Source organism: Coregonus clupeaformis, chromosome 6, assembly GCF_020615455.1.
Source record: "Coregonus clupeaformis isolate EN_2021a chromosome 6, ASM2061545v1, whole genome shotgun sequence".
NCBI classification, from domain to species: Eukaryota; Metazoa; Chordata; class Actinopteri; order Salmoniformes; family Salmonidae; genus Coregonus; species Coregonus clupeaformis.
This window is the reverse complement of record NC_059197.1, coordinates 36781089-36808502: the sequence shown is the minus strand read 5'-3', so window position 1 is coordinate 36808502 and position 27414 is coordinate 36781089. Positions and strand designations below refer to the sequence as shown.

General features: G+C 46.4%; 1 protein-coding gene across 4 annotated transcripts in view; it reads left to right on the top strand.

Annotated features, from left to right (window-relative positions):
- The window catches only part of LOC121567871 (stAR-related lipid transfer protein 13-like), a 115075-nt gene that overhangs the window by 65922 nt on the left and 21739 nt on the right, over positions 1 to 27414 (top strand). For 3 of the 4 annotated variants that reach the window (XM_041878220.2, XM_045220285.1, XM_045220286.1), the window contains one exon: positions 26714 to 26785. In XM_041878220.2, coding sequence (XP_041734154.2) covers positions 26714 to 26785 — 72 coding nt within the window. Of the gene's footprint in view, positions 1 to 21124; positions 21416 to 26713; positions 26786 to 27414 lie in introns of those variants that run through there. The other variant, XM_045220287.1, reaches the window with a different exon arrangement.

Genomic DNA, 27414 nt, shown 5'->3' with positions numbered 1-27414 from the left:
GACCATGTTAGTTTGTTGGTGATGTGGACACCAAGGAACTTGAAGCTCTCAACCTTATCCACTACAGCCCTGTCGATGAGAATGGGGGCGTGCTCGGTCCTCTTCTTTTTCCTGTAGTCCAAAATCCTCTCCTTTGTCTTGATCACGTTGAGGGAGAGGTTGTTGTCCTGGCACCACACAGCCAGGTCTCTGACCTCCTCCCTATAGGCTGTCTCGTCGTTGTAGGTGATCAGGCCTACCACTGTTGTGTCATCGGCAAACTTAATGATGGTGTTGGAGTCGTGCCTGGCCATGCAGTCATGAGTGAACAGGGAGTACAGGAGGGGACTGAGCACGCACCCCTGAGGGGCCCCCCGTGTTGAGGATCAGCGTGGTGGATGTGTTGTTACCTACCCTTACCACCTGGGGGGCGGCCCGTCAGGAAGTCCAGGATCCAGTTGCAGAGGGAGGTGTTTAGTCCCAGGGTCCTTAGTTTAGTGATGAGCTTTGAGGGCACTATGGTGTTGAACGCTGAGCTGTTGTCAATGAATAGCATTCTCACATAGGTGTTCCTTTTATCCAGGTGTGAAAGGGCAGTGTGGAGCGCAATAGAGATTGTATCATCTGTGGATCTGTTGGGTCTAGGGTTGGAGTGGGTCTAGGGTTTCTGGGATAATGGTGTTGATGTGAGCCACTATGGCCTATTTATTGCTTTACCTCCATAACTTGCTACATTTGCACACACTGTATACTGAATATATTTTCTGTTGTAGTTTTTGACTTTATGTTTTGTTTTACCCCATATGTAACTCTGTGTTGTTGTTTTTATCGCACTGCTTTGCTTTATCTTGGCCAGGTCGCAGTTGTAAATGAGAACTTGTTCTCAACTGGCTAACCTGGTTAAATAAAGGTGAAATAAATAACATTTAAAAAATGACCATCCTTTCAAAGCACTTCATGGCTTATGGACTGCCCTCTTCAATTCAAACCACAGGTTTTTTAATGGGGTTTAAGTCCGGAGACTGAGATGGCCATGGCAAAATATTGATTTTGGGGTCAATTAACCATGTCTTTGTGGATTTTGATTAGTGTTTAGGGTTATTGTCTTGCTGGAAGATCTACTTGTTGCCAAGTGTCAGCCTCCTGGCAGAGGCAACTAGGGTTTTGTCCCATGTGGCTCAATTGGTAGAGCATGGCACTTGCAATGCCAAGGTTGAGTGTTCGATTCCCACGGGGGACCAGTACAAAAAAGTATGAAAATGTATGTACTCACTACTGTAAGCCGCTCTGGATAAGAGCGTCTGCTAAATGACAAAAATGTTAAATGTCCTGGTACTTGGTAAAGTTAATTATGCCGTTGACCTTGACAAGGGCCCCAGGACCAGTAGAAGCAAAATAGCCCCATAACATCAAAGATCCACCACTATATTTTACCATAGGTATGAGGTACTTCTCTGCATAAGATTGTTTTTCAACGCGAAACCCACAACTGGTGTGCATGGCCCAAGAGCTCTATTTTCATGTCATCTGACCATAGCACCGGTTCCAATCCAAGTGCCAATGCCGTTTATGAAACTCCAGGCAGTGTGGGTGGCAGGTAGCCTAGCGGTTAGAGTTGGGTCAATAACTGAAAGGTTGCAGGTTGGAATACCCGAGTCAACAAGGTGAAACATTTATTGATGTGCTCTTGAGCAAGCCGCTGTACTACTTTGGCTGACCCTGTAAAACAACACATTTCACTGCAGTATGTGACAATAAAACATTATTAGTATTTTATTCCCCCCCCCATTATTTGTATAAAAAAATATATACAGTCTTTTTTCCTCATCTTTATCAAGGGATCCAATCATTCCTTGCCCACTGTACATTATGAAGGTCTGTGTAAAAACTATTGGTCGCTAAATCCGGAGAATTGACGGACAATGTAAAAGCGGTTGGCTGGTATGCCCTCACCCGTCTGAGCGGTCGGCTGTGAATGCCCTCACCCACTATATACTTATAACTGATTGGTTTGGTTCTGCCCACTATAGTTCTGTCCGGTTAGAACATGATGTTGAGGCCCATACTGAACACTTGGTCACCACCACATGCACACACGCAGACACAGCTGTTTCTATTTGAGGATGTTTATATGATTGTGGTAATCCAAATCGCTTGGAATCTTATTATTGTGGTTATTTCGATGCACGCACAACATTCAGACATTCGTGTTACTGTCGACAATAAAAAGTCCTCAGAAACATGCGTCTTCTCCTTTCGGATGACGATAACACTCTGACCTGAGTGGGCGGGTGCAGTGTCCAGATTCGCATTTCCAAGCGCTCTGATTGGTTGTGAATGGCAGGGCTATGATGGGTGAGGGATAACTTAGGTAGGCTGAGCAGCCAAACTAACGGGACTTAAGAGATGTCACAGGCTTTACATGACACACATTACAAACAAATAGGGCTGGTTTCCTGGACATGGATTTAGTTTAGTCATGGACTAAAACGCTGTTGATGAGACAGCCTATAGGGAGGAGGTCAGAGGCCTGGCCGTGTGGTGCCAGGATAACAACCTCTCCCTCAACATGCTCAAGACAAAGGAGATGATTGTGGACTACAGGAAAAAAAAGAAGACTGAGCACGTCCCCAATCTCATTGACAGGGCTGTAGTGGAACAGTTTGAGAGCTTCAAGTTCCTTGGTGTCCACATCACCAAATAAACTATCATGGTCCAAACACACCAAGACAGTCGTGAGGTAGTTGAGGTAATATGTACATGCGGGTAGAGTTAAAGTGACTATGCATAAATAATTAACAGAGTAGCAGCAGCGTAAGAAGATGGGGTGGGGGTGCAAATAGTCCGGGTAGCCATGATTAGCTGTTCAGGAGTCTTATGGCTCGGGAGTAGAAGCTGTTGAGGAGCCTTTTGGACATAGACATGGCGCTCCGGTACCACTTGCCGTGCGGTAGCAGAAAGAACAGTCTATGACTAGGTTGGCTGGAGTCTTTGACAATTTTGAGGGCCTTCCTCTGACACCGCCTGGTATAGAGGTCCTGGATGGCAGGAAGCTTGACCCCAGTGATGTACTGGGCCGTACTCACTACCCTCTGTAGTGCCTTGCGGTCCGAGGCCGAGCAGTTGCCATACCAGGCGGTGATGCAACCAGTCAGGATGCGCTCGATGGTGCAGCTGTAGAACTTTTTTGAGGATCTGAGGACCCATGCCAAATCTTTTCAGTCTCCTGAGGGGGAATAGGCTTTGTCGGTGCCCTGTTCACGACTGTCTTGGTGTGCTTGGACCATGTTAGTTTGTTGGTGATGTGGACACCAAGGAACTTGAAGCTCTCAACCTTATCCACTACAGCCCTGTCGATGAGAATGGGGGCGTGCTCGGTCCTCTTCTTTTTCCTGTAGTCCAAAATCCTCTCCTTTGTCTTGATCACGTTGAGGGAGAGGTTGTTGTCCTGGCACCACACGGCCAGGTCTCTGACCTCCTCCCTATAGGCTGTCTCGTCGTTGTAGGTGATCAGGCCTACCACTGTTGTGTCATCGGCAAACTTAATGATGGTGTTGGAGTCGTGCCTGGCCATGCAGTCATGAGTGAACAGGGAGTACAGGAGGGGACTGAGCACGCACCCCTGAGGGGCCCCCGTGTTGAGGATCAGCGTGGTGGATGTGTTGTTACCTACCCTTACCACCTGGGGGGCGGCCCGTCAGGAAGTCCAGGATCCAGTTGCAGAGGGAGGTGTTTAGTCCCAGGGTCCTTAGTTTAGTGATGAGCTTTGAGGGCACTATGGTGTTGAACGCTGAGCTGTAGTCAATGAATAGCATTCTCACATAGGTGTTCCTTTTATCCAGGTGTGAAAGGGCAGTGTGGAGCGCAATAGAGATTGTATCATCTGTGGATCTGTTGGGTCTAGGGTTGGAGTGGGTCTAGGGTGTCACGCCCTGGCTCTGGGGACTCTAATATGTTGAGCCAGGGTGTGTAAAGTCTATGTGTTTTGTTCTAGGTTTCACATTCTAGTATTGTTGTTCTATGTTGGCCAGTGTGGTTCTCAATCAGAGGCAACGTGATTCAGCTGTTGCTTGTTGTCTCTGATTGAGAACCATACTTTAGCAGCCTGTTTCCCCACAGAGTTTGTGGGATCTTGTTTCTAGTCTGTTGTGTTAGACCGTGAACTGTCACGTTTTCGTTTTGTCGTTTTGATCGTGTCTCTAATAAAGAGTATGTTTGCCTGCAACGCTGCGCCTTGGTCCTCATCTCTGTTCGACGATCGTGACAGAAGATCCCACCAAGACTGGACCAAGCAGCAAGTCCAGGAGCCAGCGCCTGAGAGATCTCTAGCGGATCTCCTTCGCCTCCTCGACTGGGTAAAGCCAGGTGAGGAAGAGAGGGGCTTGACGTGGAGGCAGAAGGGCGAAAGGCTGGCGAGAAGCATGGAGACCTGGTCCACGGGTAGGAGTGAAGCCCATACATTTTTTAGGGGGGGGCTAACGCCGTGGACGACGGGGCAGCAGGAGGCCGCCAGGTTACGGGAGTTACTGGTCACCAGGGGGAAGGAGGATGTAGAGGCACGGCGAGAGGTACTGGCGTGTGTTGCCAGTCCGGTCCGGCCTGTTCCTGATCCCCACGTAGGGCCAGTGGTGTGTGTTCCCAGTACGGTCCGGCCTGTTCCTGCCACTCGCACCAAGTCTACGGTGCGCGTCGCCAGCTCGGCCCGGCCTGTTCCTGCTCCCCGCACCAAGTCTGTGGTGCGCGTCGCCAGCCCAGTCCGGCCCATTCCTACTCACCACACCAAGTCAGTGGTGCGTTTCGTCAGCCCTGTCCGGCCCGTTCCTGCTCCCCCGCACCAAGTCAGTGGTGCGCGTCGTCAGCCGGTCCGGCCCATTCCTGCTCCCCGCACCAAGTCGGTGGTGCGTTTGCGTCAGCCCAGCTCGGCCCGTTCCTGCTCCCCGCACCAAGTCAGTGGTGCGCTTCGTCAGCCCGGCACGGCCCGTTTCCTGCTCCCCGCACCAAGTCAGTGGTGCGCTCCGTCAGCCCGGTCCGGCCCGCTCCTGCTCCCGCACCAAGTCAGTGGTGCGTTTACGTCAGCCCGGCTCGGCCCGCTCCTGCTCCCCACACCAAGCCAGTGGTGTGCGTCGTCAGTCCGGCACGGCCCGTGCCTGTTCCACCGGTGGCTGTTCCGGCACCGGTCAGATGCTTCACGCCGGAGCTAGAGCAATCCGCTCCACCAGTGTGCAGTCAGCTCCGGCCAGCGGGGCCAGACCGGACCAAGGGTACTTTGGGGGTTGGAGAGGGGAGCGGGGATCAGGCCCGGAGCCGGATCCGCCGCCTAAGCGGAGTGCCCACCCGGTCCCTCCCCTGTGGTATTGGTGGCGCGGTCGGAGTCCGCGCCTTTAGGGGGGTACTGTCACGCCCCTGGCTCTGGGGACTCTAATATGTTGAGCCAGGGTGTATAAAGTCTATGTGTTTTGTTCTAGGTTTCACATTCTAGTATTGTTGTTCTATGTTGGCCAGTGTGGTTCTCAATCAGAGGCAACGTGATTCAGCTGTTGCTTGTTGTCTCTGATTGAGAACCATACTTTAGCAGCCTGTTTCCCCACAGAGTTTGTGGGATCTTGTTTCTAGTCTGTTGTGTTAGACCGTGAACTGTCACGTTTTCGTTTTGTCGTTTTGATCGTGTCTCTAATAAAGAGTATGTTTGCCTGCAACGCTGCGCCTTGGTCCTCATCTCTGTTCGACGATCGTGACATAGGGTTTCTGGGATAATGGTGTTGATGTGAGCCACTATGGCCTATTTATTGCCTTACCTCCATAACTTGCTACATTTGCACACACTGTATACTGAATATATTTTCTGTTGTAGTTTTTGACTTTATGTTTTGTTTTACCCCATATGTAACTCTGTGTTGTTGTTTTTATCGCACTGCTTTGCTTTATCTTGGCCAGGTCGCAGTTGTAAATGAGAACTTGTTCTCAACTGGCTAACCTGGTTAAATAAAGGTGAAATAAATAACATTTAAAAAATGACCATCCTTTCAAAGCACTTCATGGCTTATGGACTGCCCTCTTCAATTCAAACCACAGGTTTTTTAATGGGGTTTAAGTCTGGAGACTGAGATGGCCATGGCAAAATATTGATTTTGGGGTCAATTAACCATGTCTTTGTGGATTTTGATTAGTGTTTAGGGTTATTGTCTTGCTGGAAGATCTACTTGTTGCCAAGTGTCAGCCTCCTGGCAGAGGCAACTAGGGTTTTGTCCCATGTGGCTCAATTGGTAGAGCATGGCACTTGCAATTCCTAGGTTGAGTGTTCGATTCCCACGGGGGACCAGTACAAAAAAGTATGAAAATGTATGTACTCACTACTGTAAGCCGCTCTGGATAAGAGCGTCTGCTAAATGACAAAAATGTTAAATGTCCTGGTACTTGGTAAAGTTAATTATGCCGTTGACCTTGACAAGGGCCCCAGGACCAGTAGAAGCAAAATAGCCCCATAACATCAAAGATCCACCACTATATTTTACCATAGGTATGAGGTACTTCTCTGCATAAGATTGTTTTTCAACGCGAAACCCACAACTGGTGTGCATGGCCCAAGAGCTCTATTTTCATGTCATCTGACAATAGCACCGGTTCCAATCCAAGTGCCAATGCCGTTTATGAAACTCCAGGCAGTGTGGGTGGCAGGTAGCCTAGCGGTTAGAGTTGGGTCAATAACTGAAAGGTTGCAGGTTGGAATACCCGAGTCAACAAGGTGAAACATTTATTGATGTGCTCTTGAGCAAGCCACTGTACTACTTTGGCTGACCCTGTAAAACAACACATTTCACTGCAGTATGTGACAATAAAACATTATTAGTATTTTATTCCCCCCCCCATTATTTGTATAAAAAAATATATACAGTCTTTTTTCCTCATCTTTATCAAGGGATCCAATCATTCCCTTGCCCACTGTACACTTATGAAGGTCTGTGTAAAAACTAATGGTCGCTAAATCCGGAGAATTGACGGACAATGTAAAAGCGGTTGGCTGGTATGCCCTCACCCGTCTGAGCGGTCGGCTGTGAATGCCCTCACCCACTATATACTTATAACTGATTGGTTTGGTTCTGCCCACTATAGTTCTGTCCGGTTAGAACATGATGTTGAGGCCCATACTGAACACTTGGTCACCACCACATGCACACACGCAGACACAGCTGTTTCTATTTGAGGATGTTTATATGATTGTGGTCATCCAAATCGCTTGGAATCTTATTATTGTGGTTATTTCGATGCACGCACAACATTCAGACATTCGTGTTACTGTCGACAATAAAAAGTCCTCAGAAACATGCGTCTTCTCCTTTCGGATGACGATAACACTCTGACCTGAGTGGGCGGGTGCAGTGTCCAGATTCGCATTTCCAAGCGCTCTGATTGGTTGTGAATGGCAGGGCTATGATGGGTGAGGGATAACTTAGGTAGGCTGAGCAGCCAAACTAACGGGACTTAAGAGATGTCACAGGCTTTACATGACACACATTACAAACAAATAGGGCTGGTTTCCTGGACATGGATTTAGTTTAGTCATGGACTAAAACGCTGTTTCAAATGAGATTCTTCATTGCGCAAGCTATTTATTCCAGGATGTCCATAAAACTGGCCCATAAAGTGCGGGTACTATGAATGCACTCAACCTTTTGTCACACACAATGGTGTTAGAGTCTGTCCAGTGAACTGACCTCCTCCATGCCCTGTTGTGGCCTGTCTCTCCTGGCTGGAGCATTCCAACTGACCAGCTCCATTGACATACCAGGCTAGAAGAGGGAGGGACTGGGTTACCACACCTGGGTTCAAATACTATTTGAAATCATTTAAAATACTTTATCTGTGCTTGATTGAGCTTACCTGGCTTAATGGACCAATATAATATTGCACCTATCTTGCACTCTAGACAGGCTAGAACAAACGCTCAAAGTATTGGAAAGATTGCAAATATTATTTGAAACCAGGTCTGGGGGTTACCCGGCCATAGTGACTGGTAGTATAGCAGACTGTGGGAGGGAGTGACTGGGAGCTACTGGGAGTTTGTATAGTTTCACCCTGAATTCCCAGGAAGCTTGTCCAGGGGTCTTATGTTTCCGATCTGATGGCGTTGTAGTGAAACTCCAGCTACGGATGTGTGGGAGTGTGTGTGGGTCCCATTCAATTGCTCATAGCCAGTCAAAGAGAGTCCATACCAATGACTTGCTACAGTGTACAACATTCCCAGACCCATTTTGCATTATATAAACGTTTGGCAGAGTAGGCCTACAGAGCAGTGACTGTGGTCCAATATCTATCAGGGTTTTCCTTGGCCCACAGAGTGAAGGAATGAGTCAGTCTCTGACTCTGCAGCAGGGTATGAGGATGAGGCCAGCCTCTCTGCAGCAGGGTATGTGTGCATCCCAAATGGCACCCTATTCCTATATAGCGCACTACTTTTGACCGGGCCCATAGGGATGAGGGAAGAGGCCTGGGTTCTATTCTAGAGGAATGTGTCTCTTCCTGTCAATATTCCTGCAGCTCAACTCTATCTCTCTCTTGATCTGTAGAGCAGACTTACTGCATCTCTCTCTGTATCTGCTGCCACTGCTACTAAGGCAGTGGAAAAACACAACACTTCACACCCAAATGTAACTATATAGGCCCTCTGTGTCCAATTCCCCCATACTCACGAACACAGACCCTCACACACGTGCTTGTCTGCCCCTTTACCCCCTCTGGCCGTACACAATACCCCCTCTGTCCACAGTCAATTACCTTTTCATGTCGTCATGGAGGGAAATTTCCTGCTAGATTCTTGATTTACTTTCTTGAATTCTTCGCGGAATTCCTCAGTCTAACGCCCAAAGTAATTTTCATCCGAACTTCAAGTTGCTTTGGATGATGTTCTACTGGCAAACCCATTATAAAATACTCTGTCTTCACAGAGCAGAGTGGAAGCCGGAAGATTGGTCAACTGCTCAGTCAGAGCTAATGCAATAGTCATGGTTAGATCTCTAGCATTGATCATGAAAAACTGGCTGTATATTTCTATCTCTATATATCTCTACCTATATCTATATCTATAGCTGCACATGTATCTGTAGTGGTGATATACTGTAAATCAGTGGAGGATGCTGAGGGGAGGACGGCTCATAAAAATAGCTGGAACGGGTTATGGAATGGCATCAAACACATGGAAACCATGGAAACCATGTGTTTGATGTATTTGATACCATACCACCTATTCCGCTCCAGCCATTACCACAAGGCCGTCCTCCCCAATTACAGTGGCTTGTGAAAGTATTCACCCCCCTTGGCATTTTTCCTATTTTGTTGCCTTACAACCTGGAATTAAAATTGATTTTTTGGAGGTTTGTATCATTTGATTTATACAACATGCCTACTACTTTGAAGATGCAAAATATATTTTATTGTGAAACAAACAAGAAATAAGACCAAAAAAAACAGAAAACCTGAGCATGCATAACTATTCACCTCCCCAAAGTCAATACTTTGTAGAGCCCCCTTTTGCAGCAATTACAGCTGCAAGTCTCTTGGGGTATGTCTCTATAAGCTTGGCACATCTAGCCACTGGGATTTTTGCCCATTCTTCAAGGCAAAACTGCTCCAGCTCCTTCAAGTTGGATGGGTTCCGCTGGTGTACAGCAATCTTTAAGTCCTACCACAGATTCTCAATTAGATTGAGGTCTGGGCTTTGACTAGGCCATTCCAAGACATTTAAATGTTTCCCCTTAAACCACTCGAGTGTTGCTTTAGCAGTATGCTTAGGGTCATTGTCCTGCTGGAAGGTGAACCTCTGGAATCTCTGGAAGACTGAAACAGGTTTCCCTCAAGAATTTCCCTGTATTTAGCGCCATCCATCATTCCTTGAATTATGACCAGTTTCCCAGTCCCTGCCGGTGAAAAACATCCCCACAGCATGATGCTGCCACCACCATGCTTCACTGTGGGGATGGTGTTCTCGGGGTGATGAGAGGTGTTGCGTTTTCGCCAGACATAGCGTTTTCCTTGATGGCCAAAAAGCTCAGTTTTAGTCTCATCTGACCAGAGTATCTTCTTCCATATGTTTGGGGAGTCTCCCACATGCCTTTTGGCGAACACCAAACGTGTTTGCTTATTTTCTTCTTTAAGCAATGGCTTTTTTCTGGCCACTCTTCCGTAAAGCCCAGCTCTGTGGAGTGTACGGCTTAAAGTGGTCCTATGGACAGATACTCCAATCTCCGCTGTGGAGCTTTGCAGCTCCTTCAGGGTTATCTTTGGTCTCTTTGTTGCCTCTCTGATTAATGCCCTCCTTGCCTGGTCCGTGAGTTTTGGTGGGCAGCCCTCTCTTGGCAGGTTTGTTGTGGTGCAATATTATTTCCATTTTTTAATAGTGCTCGGTGGGATGTTCAAAGTTTCGGATATTTTTTTATAACCCAACCCTGATCTGTACTTACATTTTACATTTACATTTTAGTCATTTAGCAGACGCTCTTATCCAGAGCGACTTACAGTTAGTGAGTGCATACATTTTCATACTGCCCCCCCGTGGGAATCGAACCCACAACCCTGGCGTTGCAAACGCCATGCTCTACCAACTGAGCTACACGGGACCTACTTCTCCACAACTTTGTCCCTGACCTGTTTGGAGAGCTCCTTGGTCTTCATGGTGCCACTTGCTTGGTGGTGCCCCTTGCTTAGTGGTGTTGCAGACTCTGGGGCCTTTCAGAACAGGTGTATATATACTGAGATCATGTGACAGATCATATGACACTTAAATTGCACACAGGTGGACTTTATTTAACAAATTATGTGACTTCTGAAGGTAATTGGTTGCACCAGATCTTATTTAGGGGCTTCATAGCAAAGGGGTTGAATACATATGCACGCACCACTTTTCCATTATTAATTTTGTAGAATATTTTGAAAAAATTTCTTTTTTTCATTTCACTTCACCAATTAGGTCTATTTTGTGTATGTCCATTGCATTAAATCCAAATAAAAATCAATTTAAATGACAGGTTGTAATGCAACAAAATAGGAAAAACGCCAAGGGGGATGAATACTTTTGCAAGGCACTGTATGGTGCCACCAAGCTCCTGTGCTGTATATGGCTGCCTGGGTTTTAAAGACTGGCTGAAATGGTGATTTACTGTGGTAGAACTCTAAACCATGACGAAAGGCTGGCTCGCTGACACCGTTTGTTTTCTTCATGTCTTCACTGAGGGGTCTGTGTTTCGGACAGGTCTTCCTATACAGTCTGACTTCCTAGCTGACCCCTGAGCCTGACCCTCTAGTGGCCCTTCATAGTGGCCCTCTGATCCCCCTGTGAATCTCTTGTTGCAGCCAGGGGCTCCATTCTCTCTCTGTGAAGACCATTAGCTCTCTCTCTCTGTCTCAGGGCTCAAGACACTGTTGGCACCTCATCTACTGGTAGGAGTTACATCCTGGCAGCTGTATAGTAATAGCCTGGAGTGAATCTGTCTGTCTTCTCAGGAGGACTATGATAACTAGCAGTGTGGACTGAAGGTGCGTGGTTGTTGTGTACATTACATAACTTGGTGGTTGTGTGCAGTAGCTATATGACTTATAGGTTATTATGCATCATAGAACCAGGCTACAGGCCTGCTAGACACGATGATGACCATCAGTAAAATATAGCCACGTTGATCATATAATGATACCTTAATAGGAAGGAGGCTATTTCAACCACACTTTTACCCAAAGTTCCAGAGTTATGATGACATGCTCTATCATATGCATTTATACATAGTCTAATACCAGTATGTATTCATGGTGTAGAATAGATGTGTTCTGTTTGATGGCAAATTCCCTGAGGACCTATTTAAGTAACCATCACCATGGAGTGTCTTTGTCCCACGGGGAGGAACATGTTCCATGCTGCTTAGTGACAAGACAGACTGTAAATCTGTATGACCATATCACTGGTATGCAGATGTCAATGTCAGATCTCATGACTATAGTGGAGCATGGTGCTGTCTCTGATGATGATGTGCCTAGCCTCGGATGCACAGGTTTCCAAGGTGAGGTGAAAGCCTATGACAGAGCCTACGTTGTGCCCTGCTCAACACGACCCTGATGGTGGCAGACAAGGACTTCTTATCTATTTCTCTAGGGAAAGTGGTGTGTCGCACAGGCTACAGCCCAAATGACAACCCTGGTCCCATTTAGCAGCAGACCCTGCCTCTCCTACAGCCTGTGTGTCTAAGCTGACAGCTGTCATGTGCAGACCAGACCAGTCATAGAGCAGGCTAATGATTGGCTACATACCTGAGCTCCAGTGTAACGATACACACAAGTCATATATTAACAGAACCAGGCTGGAAAACTCTCACTGCTCAGCTCAACTCAAAGGTCAATCACATTCCTTTGGGGAAATGCTAATTAGCAGAATAATTTCCCAGTGCAAAGTGGCACAAATCAAGTCAATAACTAGGTACTAACTAATTATATCTCAGTGCAAGTTACTGAAATAATACTTTATTAGGACAGTATTTATTAACTGAGTACTGTGATTGTGTCTGTTGAAAGTGAAGTCCAGGCCTCTGTTGAACTTTACATTAACCTCAGATGGAGCGTGTGTGGGTGTGTGTTTGTATTTGTGTGTGTGTGTGTGTGCGTGTTGGAACATAAACAGGGTGTTTTATGGCAATTCGAGTGGAATAAGATGTTAGAGATGAGAGGTTATTGGTTGTGCCTCCTGGTGATTCAGTAGACTGTCATCACTGTTCCACTCAGTTTCCTCACGTCACTGGGTTCATCCTTTCTGTTGCACTCCTCTGGTAGTGATGTGTAACTGCACCACCACATGGAGAGAGTGTGTGTGTGTGTGTGATCTCCTAGCCCTGTACGTGTGATAGCTGTGGTTCTGGGTAAGAGTTAACTGTCTGTTTGTCTGTTTGTCAGTAATTTATGAGGATCTTCATCCAGTTGTATTACACAGCTCATGGAAAACCAAATGACAGTATTTGCTATGCTATCAAAGACAGGAGAATTACAGCATACAGGCTTACATTATGACAGGGAAACAGCATTGCCAGACACGAACATTATATTACCCTTTGTATACACACACACACACACACACACACACACACACACACACACACACACACACACACAGACAGACAGACAGACAGACAGACAGACAGACAGACAGACAGACAGACAGACAGACAGACAGACAGACAGACAGACAGACAGACAGACAGACAGACAGACAGACAGACAGACAGACAGACAGACAGACAGACACTGCTTATAATAGGTGACTGATTTACAGAGGGCTGCTGTTAAAGTGGAGGACATGCATGTCCATTAGCAGGAGGACAAGGTTACTAACTACATAGAACCCAGCTGTGTTGATGTTCAGTTTAATAAAACTGTTCTCTATCTCGTAGACCAAAAACAACAGGCTATGTTTGATGTTATCGTTCTTCTGAGAAAAGAAAACTACTGAGTTAAGTGTAATCATTGAGTAGCTAGTTCTTATGTAACTATTTGGGAACTTACATCAGCCATCTTGTATGGGAGTGTTTCTGTGTCCTCATACTGAACTACTAAGGTTATCTCTTAACGTTAACAACTAACACTCTGGATGCATCCTGAATGGAATCATATTCCCTATATAGTGCATTACTTTTGACCAAAGCCCTATGGGCCCTATGTAGGGAATAGGGTGCCATTTGCGATGAATTATCTAATTCCTGAACAGAGAGGAGGGGTGGTGGTGGTACACAGTGTGTTGAGAGGGGGTGACAGACGTATGCCTTGTTGAAATGAAAAAGGAAATCTCCAAAAGTCTGAGTTTATGTTTTTCTCTCCTCCATGAAGGGCCTCCAAGATAGCTGTCAAAACACTTTAGCATGTGTGGGAAAATGGCCCCGCTCCAGCGCCTGGAAGTGTTTATGTAGAATTTGGGGCTGAGGTTGGGGGATGGACTGGAGCTGGGAACTGGGGTTATAGAACAGGCTGGGGTTTGGGGCTGAGTTTGGGGGATGGACTGGAGCTGGGGACTGGGGTAGAACAGGCTGGGGTTTGGGGCTGAGGTTGGGGGATGGACTTGAGCTGGAGCTGGAGGCTGGCGTTATAGAGCAGGCTGGGTTTTGGGGCTGAGGTTGGGGGAGAGGGCTGGAGCTGGGGGCTAAAGCTTGAGAGTGATCACTGTATGTATTTCACAGAATGCATGGCTGTTTGATTTGTGTTCTGTTTGGAGCTGCTAGCTGAATGGGGCAGAGGTGTGAGAGGCTGTGGAGAGTGTATGGGATGGGATTTGTCGAGGTGTTGTCTCAGCCCTGCCTGGGGTCGTGAGGTTTCTTGGTACAGGCCCCTCTTCCAGGATTTCTCTTCTAGGACTTGGTAAAGGATTCATGTGGGTTAGGGTGAGGTTTAGATCTGGGTAGTACTATGGTCAGGAGTAGTGGGGAGACAGGAATACCACTACCCTGTGAGATCAGACCAGACCAGACCACTGCCCCATCCCTCCCTCAGCCAGGAACAGGTCTGTAAATCACAGTGGTGGTTGAAGAAATGTAAAGCCCTGGTGTATCTCTGAGATCAGGACCAGTCTTCACCATGTAGCAGCTCTGATTTAGAACATACCGTGCCTTGCAAAAGTATTCATCCCCCTTGGCGTTTTTCCTATTTTGTTGCATTGCAACCTGTCATTTAAATTGATTTTTATTTGGATTTAATGTAATGGACATACACAAAATAGTCCAAATTGGTGAAGTGAAATGAAAAAAATTACTTCTTTCAAAATATTCTACAAAATAAAAAACGGAAAAGTGGTGCGTGCATATGTATTCACCCCCTTTGCTATGAAGCCCCTAAATAAGATCTGGTGCAACCAATTAGCTTCAGAAGTCAATAATAAATAAAGTCCACCTGTGTGCAATCTAAGTGTCACATGATCTTAGTGTATATATACACCTGTTCTGAAAGGCCCCAGAGTCTACAACACCACTAAGCAAGGGGCACCACCAAGCAAGCGGCACCATGAAGACCAAGGAGCTCTCCAAACAGGTCAGGGACAAAGTTGTGGAGAAGTACAGATCAGGGTTGGGTTATAAAAAAATATCTGAAACTTTGAACATCCCACGGAGCACCATTAAATCCATTATTAAAAAATGGAAAGAATATGGCACCACAACAAACCTGCCAAGAGAGGGCAACTCGTGGACCAGGCAAGGAGGGCATTAATCAGAGGCAACAAAGAGACCAAAGATAACCCTGAAGGAGCTGCAAAGCTCCACAGCGGAGATTGGAGTATCTGTCCATGGGACCACTTTAAGACGTACAGTGGGGGGAAAAAAGTATTTAGTCAGCCACCAATTGTGCAAGTTCTCCCACTTAAAAAGATGAGAGAGGCCTGTAATTTTCATCATAGGTACACGTCAACTATGACAGACAAATTGAGAAAAGAAAATCCAGAAAATCACATTGTAGGATTTTTTATGAATTTATTTGCAAATTATGGTGGAAAATAAGTATTTGGTCACCTACAAACAAGCAAGATTTCTGGCTCTCACAGACCTGTAACTTCTTCTTTAAGAGGCTCCTCTGTCCTCCACTCGTTACCTGTATTACTGGCACCTGTTTGAACTTGTTATCAGTATAAAAGACACCTGTCCACAACCTCAAACAGTCACACTCCAAACTCCACTATGGCCAAGACCAAAGAGCTGTCAAAGGACACCAGAAACAAAATTGTAGACCTGCACCAGGCTGGGAAGACTGAATCTGCAAGAGGTAAGCAGCTTGGTTTGAAGAAATCAACTGTGGGAGCAATTATTAGGAAATGGAAGACATACAAGACCACTGATAATCTCCCTCGATCTGGGGCTCCACGCAAGATCTCACCCCATGGGGTCAAAATGATCACATGAACGGTGAGCAAAAATCCCAGAACCACACGGGGGGACCTAGTGAATGACCTGCAGAAACCTGGGACCAAAGTAACAAAGCCTACCATCAGTAACACACTACGCCGCCAGGGACTCAAATCCTGCAGTGCCAGACGTGTCCCCCTGCTTAAGCCAGTACATGTCCAGGCCCGTCTGAAGTTTGCTAGAGTGCATTTGGATGATCCAGAAGAGGATTGGGAGAATGTCATATGGTCAGATGAAACCAAAATAGAACTTTTTGGTAAAAACTCAACTCGTCGTGTTTGGAGGACAAAGAATGCTGAGTTGCATCCAAAGAACACCATACCTACTGTGAAGCATGGGGGTGGAAACATCATGCTTTGGGGCTGTTTTTCTGCAAAGGGACCAGGACGACTGATCCATGTAAAGGAAAGAGATTTTGAGTGAAAACCTCCTTCCATTCAGCAAGGGCATTGAAGATGAAACGTGGCTGGGTCTTTCAGCATGACAATGATCCCAAACACACCGCCCGGGCAACGAAGGAGTGGCTTCGTAAGAAGCATTTCAAGGTCCTGGAGTGGCCTAGCCAGTCTCCAGATCTCAACCCCATAGAAAATCTTTGGAGGGAGTTGAAAGTCCGTGTTGCCAAGCGACAGCCCCAAAACATCACTGCTCTAGAGGAGATCTGCATGGAGGAATGGGCCAAAATACCAGCAACAGTGTGTGAAAACCTTGTGAAGACTTACAGAAAACGTTTGACCTGTGTCATTGCCAACAAAGGGTATATAACAAAGTATTGAGAAACTTTTGTTATTGACCAAATACTTATTTTCCACCATAATTTGCAAATAAATTCATTAAAAATCCTACAATGTGATTTTCTGGATTTTTTTTTCTCATTTTGTCTTTCATAGTTGACGTGTACCTATGATGAAAATTACAGGCCTCTCTCATCTTTTTAAGTGGGAGAACTTGCACAATTGGTGGCTGACTAAATACTTTTTTTCCCCCACTGTACACTCCACAGAGCTGGGCTTTACGGAAGAGTGGCCAGAAAAAAGCCATTGCTAAAAGAAGAAAATAAGCAAACACGTTTGGTGTTCACCAAAAGGCATGTGGGAGACTCCCCAAACATATGGAAGAAGGTACTATGGTCAGACGAGACTAAAATGGAGCTTTCTGGCCATCAATGAAAACGCTATGTCTGGCGCAAACTCAACAACTCTCATCACCCCGAGAACACCATCCCCACAGTGAATTGAAGGAATGATGGATGGCGCTAAATACAGGGAAATAATTGAGGGAAACCTGTTTCAGTCTTCCAGAGATTTGAGACTGGGACGGAGGTTCACCTTCAAGCAGGACAATGACCCTAAGCATACTGCTAAAGCAACACTCGAGTGGTTTAAGGGGAAACATTTAAATATCTTAGTCAAAGGCCAGACCTCAATCCAATTGAGAATATGTGGTATGACTTAAAGATTGCTGTACACCGGGGGGGGGTGAATAGTTATGCACACTCTAGTTTTCTGTTTGTTTGTCTTATTTCTTGTTTGTCAATAAAACATATTTTGCTTCTTCAAAGTGGTAGGCATGTTGTGTAAATGATACAAACCCCCCCAAAATCAATTTTAATTCCAGGTTGTAAGGCAACAAAATAGGAAAAATGCCAAGGGGGGTGAATACTTTCGCAAGCCACTTTTTGTGATGTCTGCTTTTTGAAAACAACTTGAAGTAACCCCCCATGTCTTTAACCCCCTGAGGATACGTCATTCTAAAAGGTTCACTGTGGTTAAACTAAAGGGGCAGCAGCCATGTAACGAATTCAGAAGTGGTTTTTACATCCCTGTGGGCGCTGGATGTTTTGGTGCTGTTGTCATAGTAGATACAGTAGACAGTGGTGGGTGTGTGAATGACTGTCAAGGTATGTTGTTGTATGTGTCTTTGTGTCTTGTGTAGTTGAGACATGGTATGTGTCACTGTGTTGTCTAGGGTATCTATTGTTCTAATAGTATTAATAGTGCTGTGTGAAAGGGTTGGTGACTATGTTGGAAGAGAGAATCAGAGAGTCAGTTTAAGAGCTGTTATCCTGCCAGATAAAAGCCTGGTCTTTCTGGGGGATCTTCTGAGCTGTTCCACAGGGTGTAGCAGTGTTGCTACAGCTGTGCTGTTCTTGTTTCAACTCCATACCAGAGTATGTGAGCGGAGCCGAGTTGGAGCGGAGATTTGACTGGACGCCGGAGCGAGATTCCCAAAGGCTGGAGCGTCGGCCTTCTCGCCCGCTCCAATTTCGCTCCAGTAGTGCTCCAGTAGCGCTCACTTCACAAACTCAGGGCACACCTGGCCCAGCATGCATTTGTAGTCTACTTGTGTGCTGCTATAGCCCCTTGCTTTAGCTACTGTCATGGAGTTAAATCAATGTGACTTACAAAGATGAGGAACAAAAGCAAGAGAGGGAGTGTGGTGATGTAATGTCCACAACTAAATAATCATTGTGGAATCTGAAAAGACACGTATCCTGAAAGCATGATGGTGTACTTACTACATGCACATGCTAAAAGAAAGGAATGAGCTGGGTAGCTCATTGGTTTTCATGAATAGAGCGAATTTGGAGCGGAAGTTTTTTCCCCCTGTGAGTGTGGAGCGGTTTTTAGCAGAGCGGTTGGAAAGGATGTGGAAGGACGTGGAGCGAAACTGACTTCTGATCCAGCTGGTAGGCTTCAGCCCTGGGCTTTATCCCAAATGGCACCCTATTCCCTTTATAGTGCACAACTTTTTACAAGGGTCCATAGGGTCAAAATTAGTGCACTATATACACTGTCCCCATAGGAAAACCCTTTTTGGTTCCAGGTAGAACCCTGTTTGGTTCCAGATATAACCATTTTCGATTCCATGTAGAACCCTCTGCGGAATGGCTTTTTACATGGAACCCAAAAGGTTTCTACCTGGAACCAAAAGGGATTCTTCAAAGGGTTCTCCTATGGGACAGCCGAAGAACCCTTTTCAGTTCTAGATAGCAACTTTTTTTCTAGTAGTGTAGGGAATAGGGTGCCATTTGGGACACGGTCAGGTCAACAACAGCAGCCTGCAGCCTTCAGATTTGTAGATCATGTCCTACTGTTATCCTGCTGTTGACACTGATAATCAATAAGCTCTCTCTCTCTCTCTCTCTCTCTCTCTCTCTCTCTCTCTCTCTCTCTCTCTCTCTCTCTCTCTCTCTCTCTCTCTCTCTCTCTCTCTCTCTCCCTCTCCCTCTCCTTTCTCCTCCTCTCTCTCTCTCTCTCTCTCTCTCTCTCTCTCTCTCTCTCTCTCTCTCTCTCTCTCTCACTCCCACTCTCAGTCTCAGTCACTCTCTCGCCACACATGGTGTTGGGTAGATTAGTGAGTGAGTGGCGGTGGCACCTCCTGGTAGGGTTGTGATAGAGGTGTATTGTATGGAAGTATGGGCTGTGGTATGGGGGCATGAGAGGGGTATTGTGTGTAGCGGTGGTGGAGAGGTATTAGGATGTAGCCCGGAAGGTGGCAAGGGGACCATGATGGAAACATGGGGGGAGGTTAATTAAAACTGAAACTGAAAGATAGACCCACGTTGTTCCCATGACACTGGCAGAGTTACTTGGGGTCTGAGCCTGATGCCGGCGCTTGGAAAGGGGTAGGGGGTATGGGGTATGGGGAGGGTAAGGGGTACTGGCAGAACCTGGGGCTAGGCTATATTAATAATCCATCTACTGCCTCGTCAGCACTCTGCTAGGCTCTCACTGGACCTACTACTGCCTATTCCTGGCTCTATGTACAGAACAGCTACCTACGTACAACCAGTCACTCAGGGTCTCTCCAATGAGGCTACAGACTACTATTTATAGACAATTATTTAAGCCTCACTTAGCTCTTACTATTGTCCATGCACAATTGAACTCTGTAAGCAAGGAAATGTTAGACAGAGACAGGAGGAAATGTTGACTTGTTTCAGACATGAGACATCTGAGGTGGTGGTTGTGGTTGACTAGAAGGGGCATACTGTTTCCTCCTGTCTGTCTGTCTGTCTGTCTGTCTGTCTGTCTGTCTGTCTGTCTGTCTGTCTGTCTGTCTGTCTGTCTGTCTGTCTGTCTGTCTGTCTGTCTGTCTGTCTGTCTGTCTGTCTGTCTGTCTGTCTGTCTGTCAGGCTGTTAAAAGAAGGTAGTGTGATCACTGAGTAGGTGTTTGTGGTGTTATACTAAGGTAGTGTGATCATCATTGTGTGCAGCAGTAGTCTGTCTGTGACCATGCTGCTGCCACTCCTGATGCCTTCCCCAGGGCAGTCAGACAGAAAACTATTGTTTTCACAGCCACAGCTTTTGCTCGCTCTCTCTCGCTCTCTCTCTCTATCCTTTCTTTCTTTCTTTCTTTCTTTCTTTCTTTCTTTCTTTCTTTCTTTCTTTCTTTCTTTCTTTCTTTCTTTCTTTCTTTCTTTCTTTCTTTCTTTCTTTCTTTCTCTCTCTCTCTCTCTCTCTCTCATTCTCTCTCTCTCTCTCTCTCTCTCTCTCTCTCTCTCTCTCTCGTGCACTAAATAGGGAATAGGGTGCCATTTGGAACGCTGTCTGAGGATCTCAGTTTGAATCATGGCTGCTGATTGTTGACGGTTTATGTCATAGTTTTATGTCATGCTTTGGTTTTCCCCACTTTAGCTGCCCACACTTTTCCGTTCCGTCGATTTGCTGGAAAAACATCTGGATTTCAAGAAACTCCTCCTCCACCCCGTCCTACCCCCCTCCCCTTCCCTCCTCCCTTACTCCACCCTCTAAAGCAAACAATGTCCAGCTCTCTGGCTGTGTGACAGGGAGGAGGTGGTAGAGGGGGGAGATGGAAGGAGGTCTGGGATGAGTAAAGGCTTCTCAAGCCACGTGTCCAAACTATACTCTTTCTCATGTAGTGATGAGGTTTCATTGGGATTACATCTTTGGAGAGAAAAGTCCCACATTGCACACAGGCATTAGTACACACGGCTCCTGTTGCTTGGCTCATGGCATGATGTTCTCTGCCAAAAATGTGCTGAGAGAGATGTAGTGGGCAGAGCTGAGTAGGTGGGTACCGGGGGGTAGTGGAGGGGTAGAGGAGGGGTAGGGGAGGGGAGGGGTAGAGGAGGGATAGAGGAGGGGTAGAGGAGGGGTAGGGGGTACAAGGAGGGGCGAAGAGTGAGGAACAGCAGAAAGGGGTGGAGTTGGAGAGAGATCAGAGGGTGGCCACATGGCGGTTTGGGGGTAGATGAAAAGAGAGAGAGAGGGAGAGAGAGACAGAGAGAGGGAGAGAGAGAGAAAGGGAGAGGGGGAGAGAAAGAAAGCGAGAAACAGAGAGAAAGAGGGAGAAAGACAGACGTTTGGATGTGAGATGGATCAGTAGAGATCAATATCTCTGAGCAGCAGGCCGTGGTACTAGAGAACTGGAATCTAATGTTACTTACTGCTGCGTGGGAATAGGAGAAAGATGCCCAGAACCTCTAATACGTCTGTAGAACGTCTGTAGAACCACCATATTGGAATGTGCACATCCTAATGACTGTATGATGAAGATAACCAGTGAGTAAACCACCATCTGTTTGTTACAGTCTGATCATGAAATAGTTGAGAATATTCTAGTGTCTAGTGTAGTGATTGTATTTTTTTTACAAGGAGCATGTTTCTTTAGATCATGTTGTATAGGTGTTGATCTACACGTAACAGTAACCAGTTAGCTTTGTTACCCGCCTGTATCATTCCGGACTCTGTCATGCTTCTCTGTCATGTTGTTGGCAACCAGCCAGCCAGGCAGGGTTAGGGTAATGGTTAGGGCTTGTACTAGCAGGGTCAGCTCAATCCTTCACTCTCCAAGTCTGCATCCCTATGAACCCTGGTCAAAAGTAGTGCACTATACTATAGGGAATAGGGTGCCACTTCAGACGCACACAGCCCAAGTGTGCCATCTCTTCCCCTACCTATCTGCCTGTAAATCTGATGTTCCCTTTGTTCCATAACAAATAATGCACTATTTAGGGAATAGGGTGCCATTTGGGACACTAGCAGGGAATGTTCCTTTAAAGGGAACGTTGTTCCCTAAGGAGAGGAAGGAGTATCCCCTGTAGGGATAGGTTGGTCGGCCACACACACACACCTTAGTAGCACACCTACTGCTGGTGGCATTCTGGACCTTTGTCCCTCCAACGTGCTGGGTTTCATGTCATTGGGGCGATGCAACATTACACTGTACACAGTAACATGATTACACTGTCCACAGTTTAACAGCCATGGTTGTGTAGTAACAGGCAGTTCCCGTCCTGGCTCGCTGCCAGACCAGGGGTACATCCCAAATGGCCCCCTATTCCCTATATAGTGCACTACTTTTGATGGGCCCTGGTCAAAAGTAGTGCACTTACAGGGAATAGGGGGCCATTTGGGATGCATACCAGCCTTTTCTCCATGGAGGAAAGGAAAAGGGACGTTGGAACAGAATGTCTCGAGATTCTGTTACAGTATGCCCAGGGCAGGACAGTGGAATTCCCAGATCGTATTCCCTGTTCTGTTCCCAACAGTCCCACCTCCGGCTGTGGGACAGAGAATGGAGCTGGAGGCACTGTGGTGCAGTATAACAATATGACTCTACTGTACTCAATACAATATACAACTAGCAGGACAGGCTAGTCGGAAGAGAGAGAAAGACCTGAACTCACGGAAAGTCCTTTCACTTCTGTGACCTCTGATGCTTCTATCTTAAGACTAGTGACAGGGACTGGAGGTGTTCCTCTTCTATCATGTGTCCTTCCGACACTGCACTCAAAGACTTGTACGTAGATAGAGTTGAGCATGCAGACCCTTTATTCCACTAAGAACTGTCTAGATGGCCAGCTTAGTGTCAGTTATCTTTGCTGCTGGGAGATTTCCCATGTTGACTCAACCTGTGACGTGATCCTGTTATGGAGGTCATTGGAGTAAACAGTGATCTGACGTGAACGTAGAGGTAAACATGGACGTTGTCATCCAATGACCTTCTGTCTGCATTCCGAATGGTACCCTATTCCCTATATAGTGCAACACTTTTGACCAGATCCATATGGGCTCATAGAGCTCTGGTCAAAAGTGTTGCACTAAATAGGGAATATGGTGCCATTTGGTACACACCCTCTCCCTCTGGGAACTGTTAATATTTATTCAGTTGGTAGTCTGACTTGTCGGTCTGCGGACCAAAGTCACTAGTCATTGACATGTAGCCACAGGTTAGTCACAACACAGGTGAGTCACAGAGCAGATGGTCACAGTGTTTGAGAGAGGGGTGGGGTACAGTATAGCCACAGAGCAGGATCTGGAGACATAGGTGGGGTACATACAGGACAGATGAAGTTACAGTGAAAGGTTATCTCTGTCACGGACAGTTCTGTATGGAGACCCAGGTGGGATTAACTGTGATAAACGACTAGTGCGTCGCAGAGCGTCAGACACAGACAGGGGCGGGAACAGACATGCTGGGATACCTGTTTGGAGTGGAGTGGTCCTCTGTCCTCTTTATCCACACCAGACATATTGTTGAGGTGACTGTCGAGGGATATGGGCTGAAGGATGTTCCTATTGTGTTGATCTGCTGTGATATTAACACTAGCTGTGATCTAGTCAGTCTACACACCAATGTGCCTAGAGTGGACTGCTTCACTGCACTAGACTATTATAGCAGCTTCACTGTGGAGTTGAGATCTTAATGGAACAGGAGGACAGGTTTGGGATTTAAACAGACTTCTATAACTGACATCCATATCAATAATGGACTGTCTGTGTCTGTAGTGCCAGCCCCGGGTAGGTGAGAATATTTTCATGTTTTTGAATTTGACTAGATTATCTTCTTTCTTCATGTTTGCCAGAGTAGCCTATTGATTCTGTAGTGAGAGTGGTGTGTTGGCTGAGGAGTGAGAGAGGTCTGGTGTGTAAGTTGAGGAGTGATAGAGGAGTGAGAGTGAGAGAGAAGTGACAGGAGTAAGTGAGTGTGAGAGAGGATTGACAGGAGTGAGAGTGGGAGAGGAGAGAGTGGAGTGAGAGAGGAGGGAGAGGGGTCTGTTCTGTTAGTTAGACGTGAGAGGTCTGTCTGCTTCTTGTCCTGTGAGTCAGGAGCTCGGAACCAGAGAGGGGACGTCACCCCTCAGGTGTCAGCAGGGTCAGGTCATGACCCCACCACAGGGGTCACCGCTAGGGGTCAGGGTTAGGGTTAGGACTTCAATTCAGGTTGTGTTGCAGCCCCAGTCCCTTTGATCATTGTGCTGACCGCCATATACACTACATTACCAAAAGTATGTGGACACCTGCTCGTCGAACATCTCATTCCAAAATCATGGGGATTAATGTGGAGTTGGTCCCCCATTTGCTGCTATAACAGCCTCCACTCCTCTGGGAAGGCTTTCCACTAGATGTTGGAACATTGCTGGGGGGACTTGCTTCCATTCAGCCACATTAGTGCATTAGTGAGGTCGGGCACTGATGTTGGACGATTAGGCTTGGCTTGCAGTCGGCGTTCCAATTCATCCGAAACGTGTTCGATGAGGTTGAGGGCAGGGCTCTGTGCAGACCAGTCAAGTTCTTCCGCACCGATCTCGACAAACCATATCTGTATGGACCTCGCATTGTGCACGGGGGCATTGTCATGCTGAAACAGGAAAGGGCCTTCCCCAAACTGTTGCCACAAAGTTGGAAGCACAGAATCGTCTACAATGTTATTGTATGCTGTAGCGTTAAGATTTCCATTAATTGGAACTAAGAGGCCTAGCCCGAACCATGAAAAACAGCCCCAGACCATTATTCATCCTCCACCAAACTTTACAGTTGGCACTATGCATTGGGCCAGGTAGCATTCTCCTGGCATCTGCCAAACCCAGATTCGTCTGTCGGACTGCCAGTTGGTCAAGCGTGATTCATCACTCCAGAGAACTCCTTTCCACTGCTGCAGAGTCCAATGACGGCGAGCTTTACGCCGTGGCAACGGTGCCACGTTGAAAGTCACTGAGCTCTTCAGTAAGGCCATTCTACTGCCAATGTTTGTCTATGGAGATTGCATGGCTGTGTGCTCGATTTTATACACCTGTCAACAACGGGTATGTATGTGTATATGTGTATGTGTATGTGTGTGTGTGTGTGTATATATATGTATATGTATATGTATGTACAGTTGAAGTCGGAAGTTTACATACACCTTAGCCAAATACATTTAAACTCAGTTTTTCCACAATTCCTGACATTTAATCCCAGTAAAAATTCCCTGTCTTAGGTCAGTTAGGATCACCACTTTATTTTAATAATGTGAAATGTCAGAATAATAGTAGAGAGAAGGATTTATTTCAGCTTTTATTTATTTCATCACATTCCCAGTGGGTCAGAAGTTTACATACACTCAATTAGTATTTGGTAGCATTGCCTTTAAATTGTTTAACTTGGGTCAAACGTTTCGGGTATCCTTCCACAAGCTTCCCACAATAAGTTGGGTGAATTTTGGCCCATTCCTCCTGACAGAGCTGGTGTAACTGAGTCAGGATTGTAGGCCTCCTTGCTCGCATACGCTTTTTCAGTTCTGCACACACATTTTCTATAGGATTGAGGTCAGGGCTTTGTGATGGCCACTCCAATACCTTGACTTTGTTGTCCTTAAGCCATTTTGCCACAACTTTGGAAGCATGCTTGGGGTCATTGTCCATATGGGAGACCCATTTGCGACCAATCTTTAACTTCCTGACTGATGTCTTGAGATGTTGCTTCAATATATCCACATAATTTTCCTTCCTCATGATGCCATCTATTTTGTGAAGTGCACCAGTCCCTCCTGCAGCAAAGCACCCCCACAGTATGATGCTGCCACCTCCGTGCTTCACGGTTGGGATGGTGTTCTTCGGGTTGCAAGCAGACCCCTTTTTCCTCCAAACATAACAATGGTCATTATGGCCAAATAGTTATATTTTTGTTTCATCAGACCAGAGGACATTTCTCCAACAAGTACGATCTTTGTCCCCATGTGCAGTTGCAAACCGTAGTCTGGCTTTTCTATGGCGGTTTTGGAGCAGTGGCTTCTTCCTTGCTGAGCGGCCTTTCAGGTTATGTCGATATAGGACTCGTTTTACTGTGGATATAGATACTTTTGTACCTGTTTCCTCCAGCATCTTCACAAGGTCCTTTGCTGTTGTTCTGGGATTGATTTGCACTTTTCGCACCACAGTACGTTCATCTCTAGGAGACAGAACGCGTCTCCTTCCTGAGCGGTATGACGCTGCGTGGTCCCATGGTGTTTATACGTGCGTACTATTGTTTGTACAGATGAACGTGGTACCTTCAGGCGTTTGGAAATTGCTCCCAAGGATGAACCAGACTTGTGGAGGTCTACAATTTTTTTTCTGAGGTCTTGGCTGATTTCTTTTGATTTTCCCATGATGTCAAGCAAAGAGGCACTGAGTTTGAAAGTAGGCCTTGAAATACATCCACAGGTACACCTCCAATTGACTCAAATGATGTCAATTAGCCTATCAGGCTGTATTTATTTCACCCCTCTCAGGGCTCTGTGGTCAGGTTATAGCCCTCTAATCCAAACTAGAAGAGTTAGAAGCTTAGAGGCCAGACCTCAGATAGTCATATAAGGTTTTATGTCGATCTACCTGAGGGACCATGATGGGTTGCTGATGGATGTTTTTAGTCCAACTCATCATAAAGGCGTTCTACAGGCTGTATTTTTGTTGTTGTTGACAAATGGATGGATTTTCTTCCCATAATTGATAAAACATAAAAGTTCAATTGTTCAGTGAATACGCCCTACCCACCACCATCTGTGTTGGACATACTGTTTATTTCTGTTACTCTGACTGACAAGACATTCTGTTTCAGAACTCGAGGCGAAGGAGGCGTGTGATTGGCTACGAGCGGCAGGATTCCCCCAATACGCTCAGCTCTTTGAAGGTAATAAACTAATCAGCCAATAACACACCAGAACAATGCAATGCTGGCACGCACACACACACACACACACACACACACATGTGCACACATGCACGCACCGCACACACACACACACACACACACACACACACACACACACACACACACACACACACACACACACACACACACACACACACACACACACACACACACACACACACACAATAAGTCATAACAGACCAACTATATAAAATAAACAGCAGTTTTATTTTGAAACGTAACGTCTGTTGTGAAATGAGCCACTGTTGATTTTAGCTTTGTCTAGAATGTCATTGTATGCTGTAGCGTTAAGATTTCCCTTCACTGGAACTAAGGGGCCTAGCCCGAACCATGAAACCAGCCCCAGGCCATTATTCCTCCACCAAACTTTACAGTTGGCACTATGCATTCGGGCAGGTAGCTTTCTCCTGGCATCCTCCAAACCCAGATTTGTCCGTCGGACTGCCAGATGGTGAGGTGGGATTCATCATTCCAGAGAACGCCTTTCCGCTGCTCCAGAGTCCAATGGCGGCGAGCTTTACACCACTCCAGCCGACACTTGGCATTGCGTATGGTGATCTTAGGCTTGTGTGCGGCTGCTCGGCCAT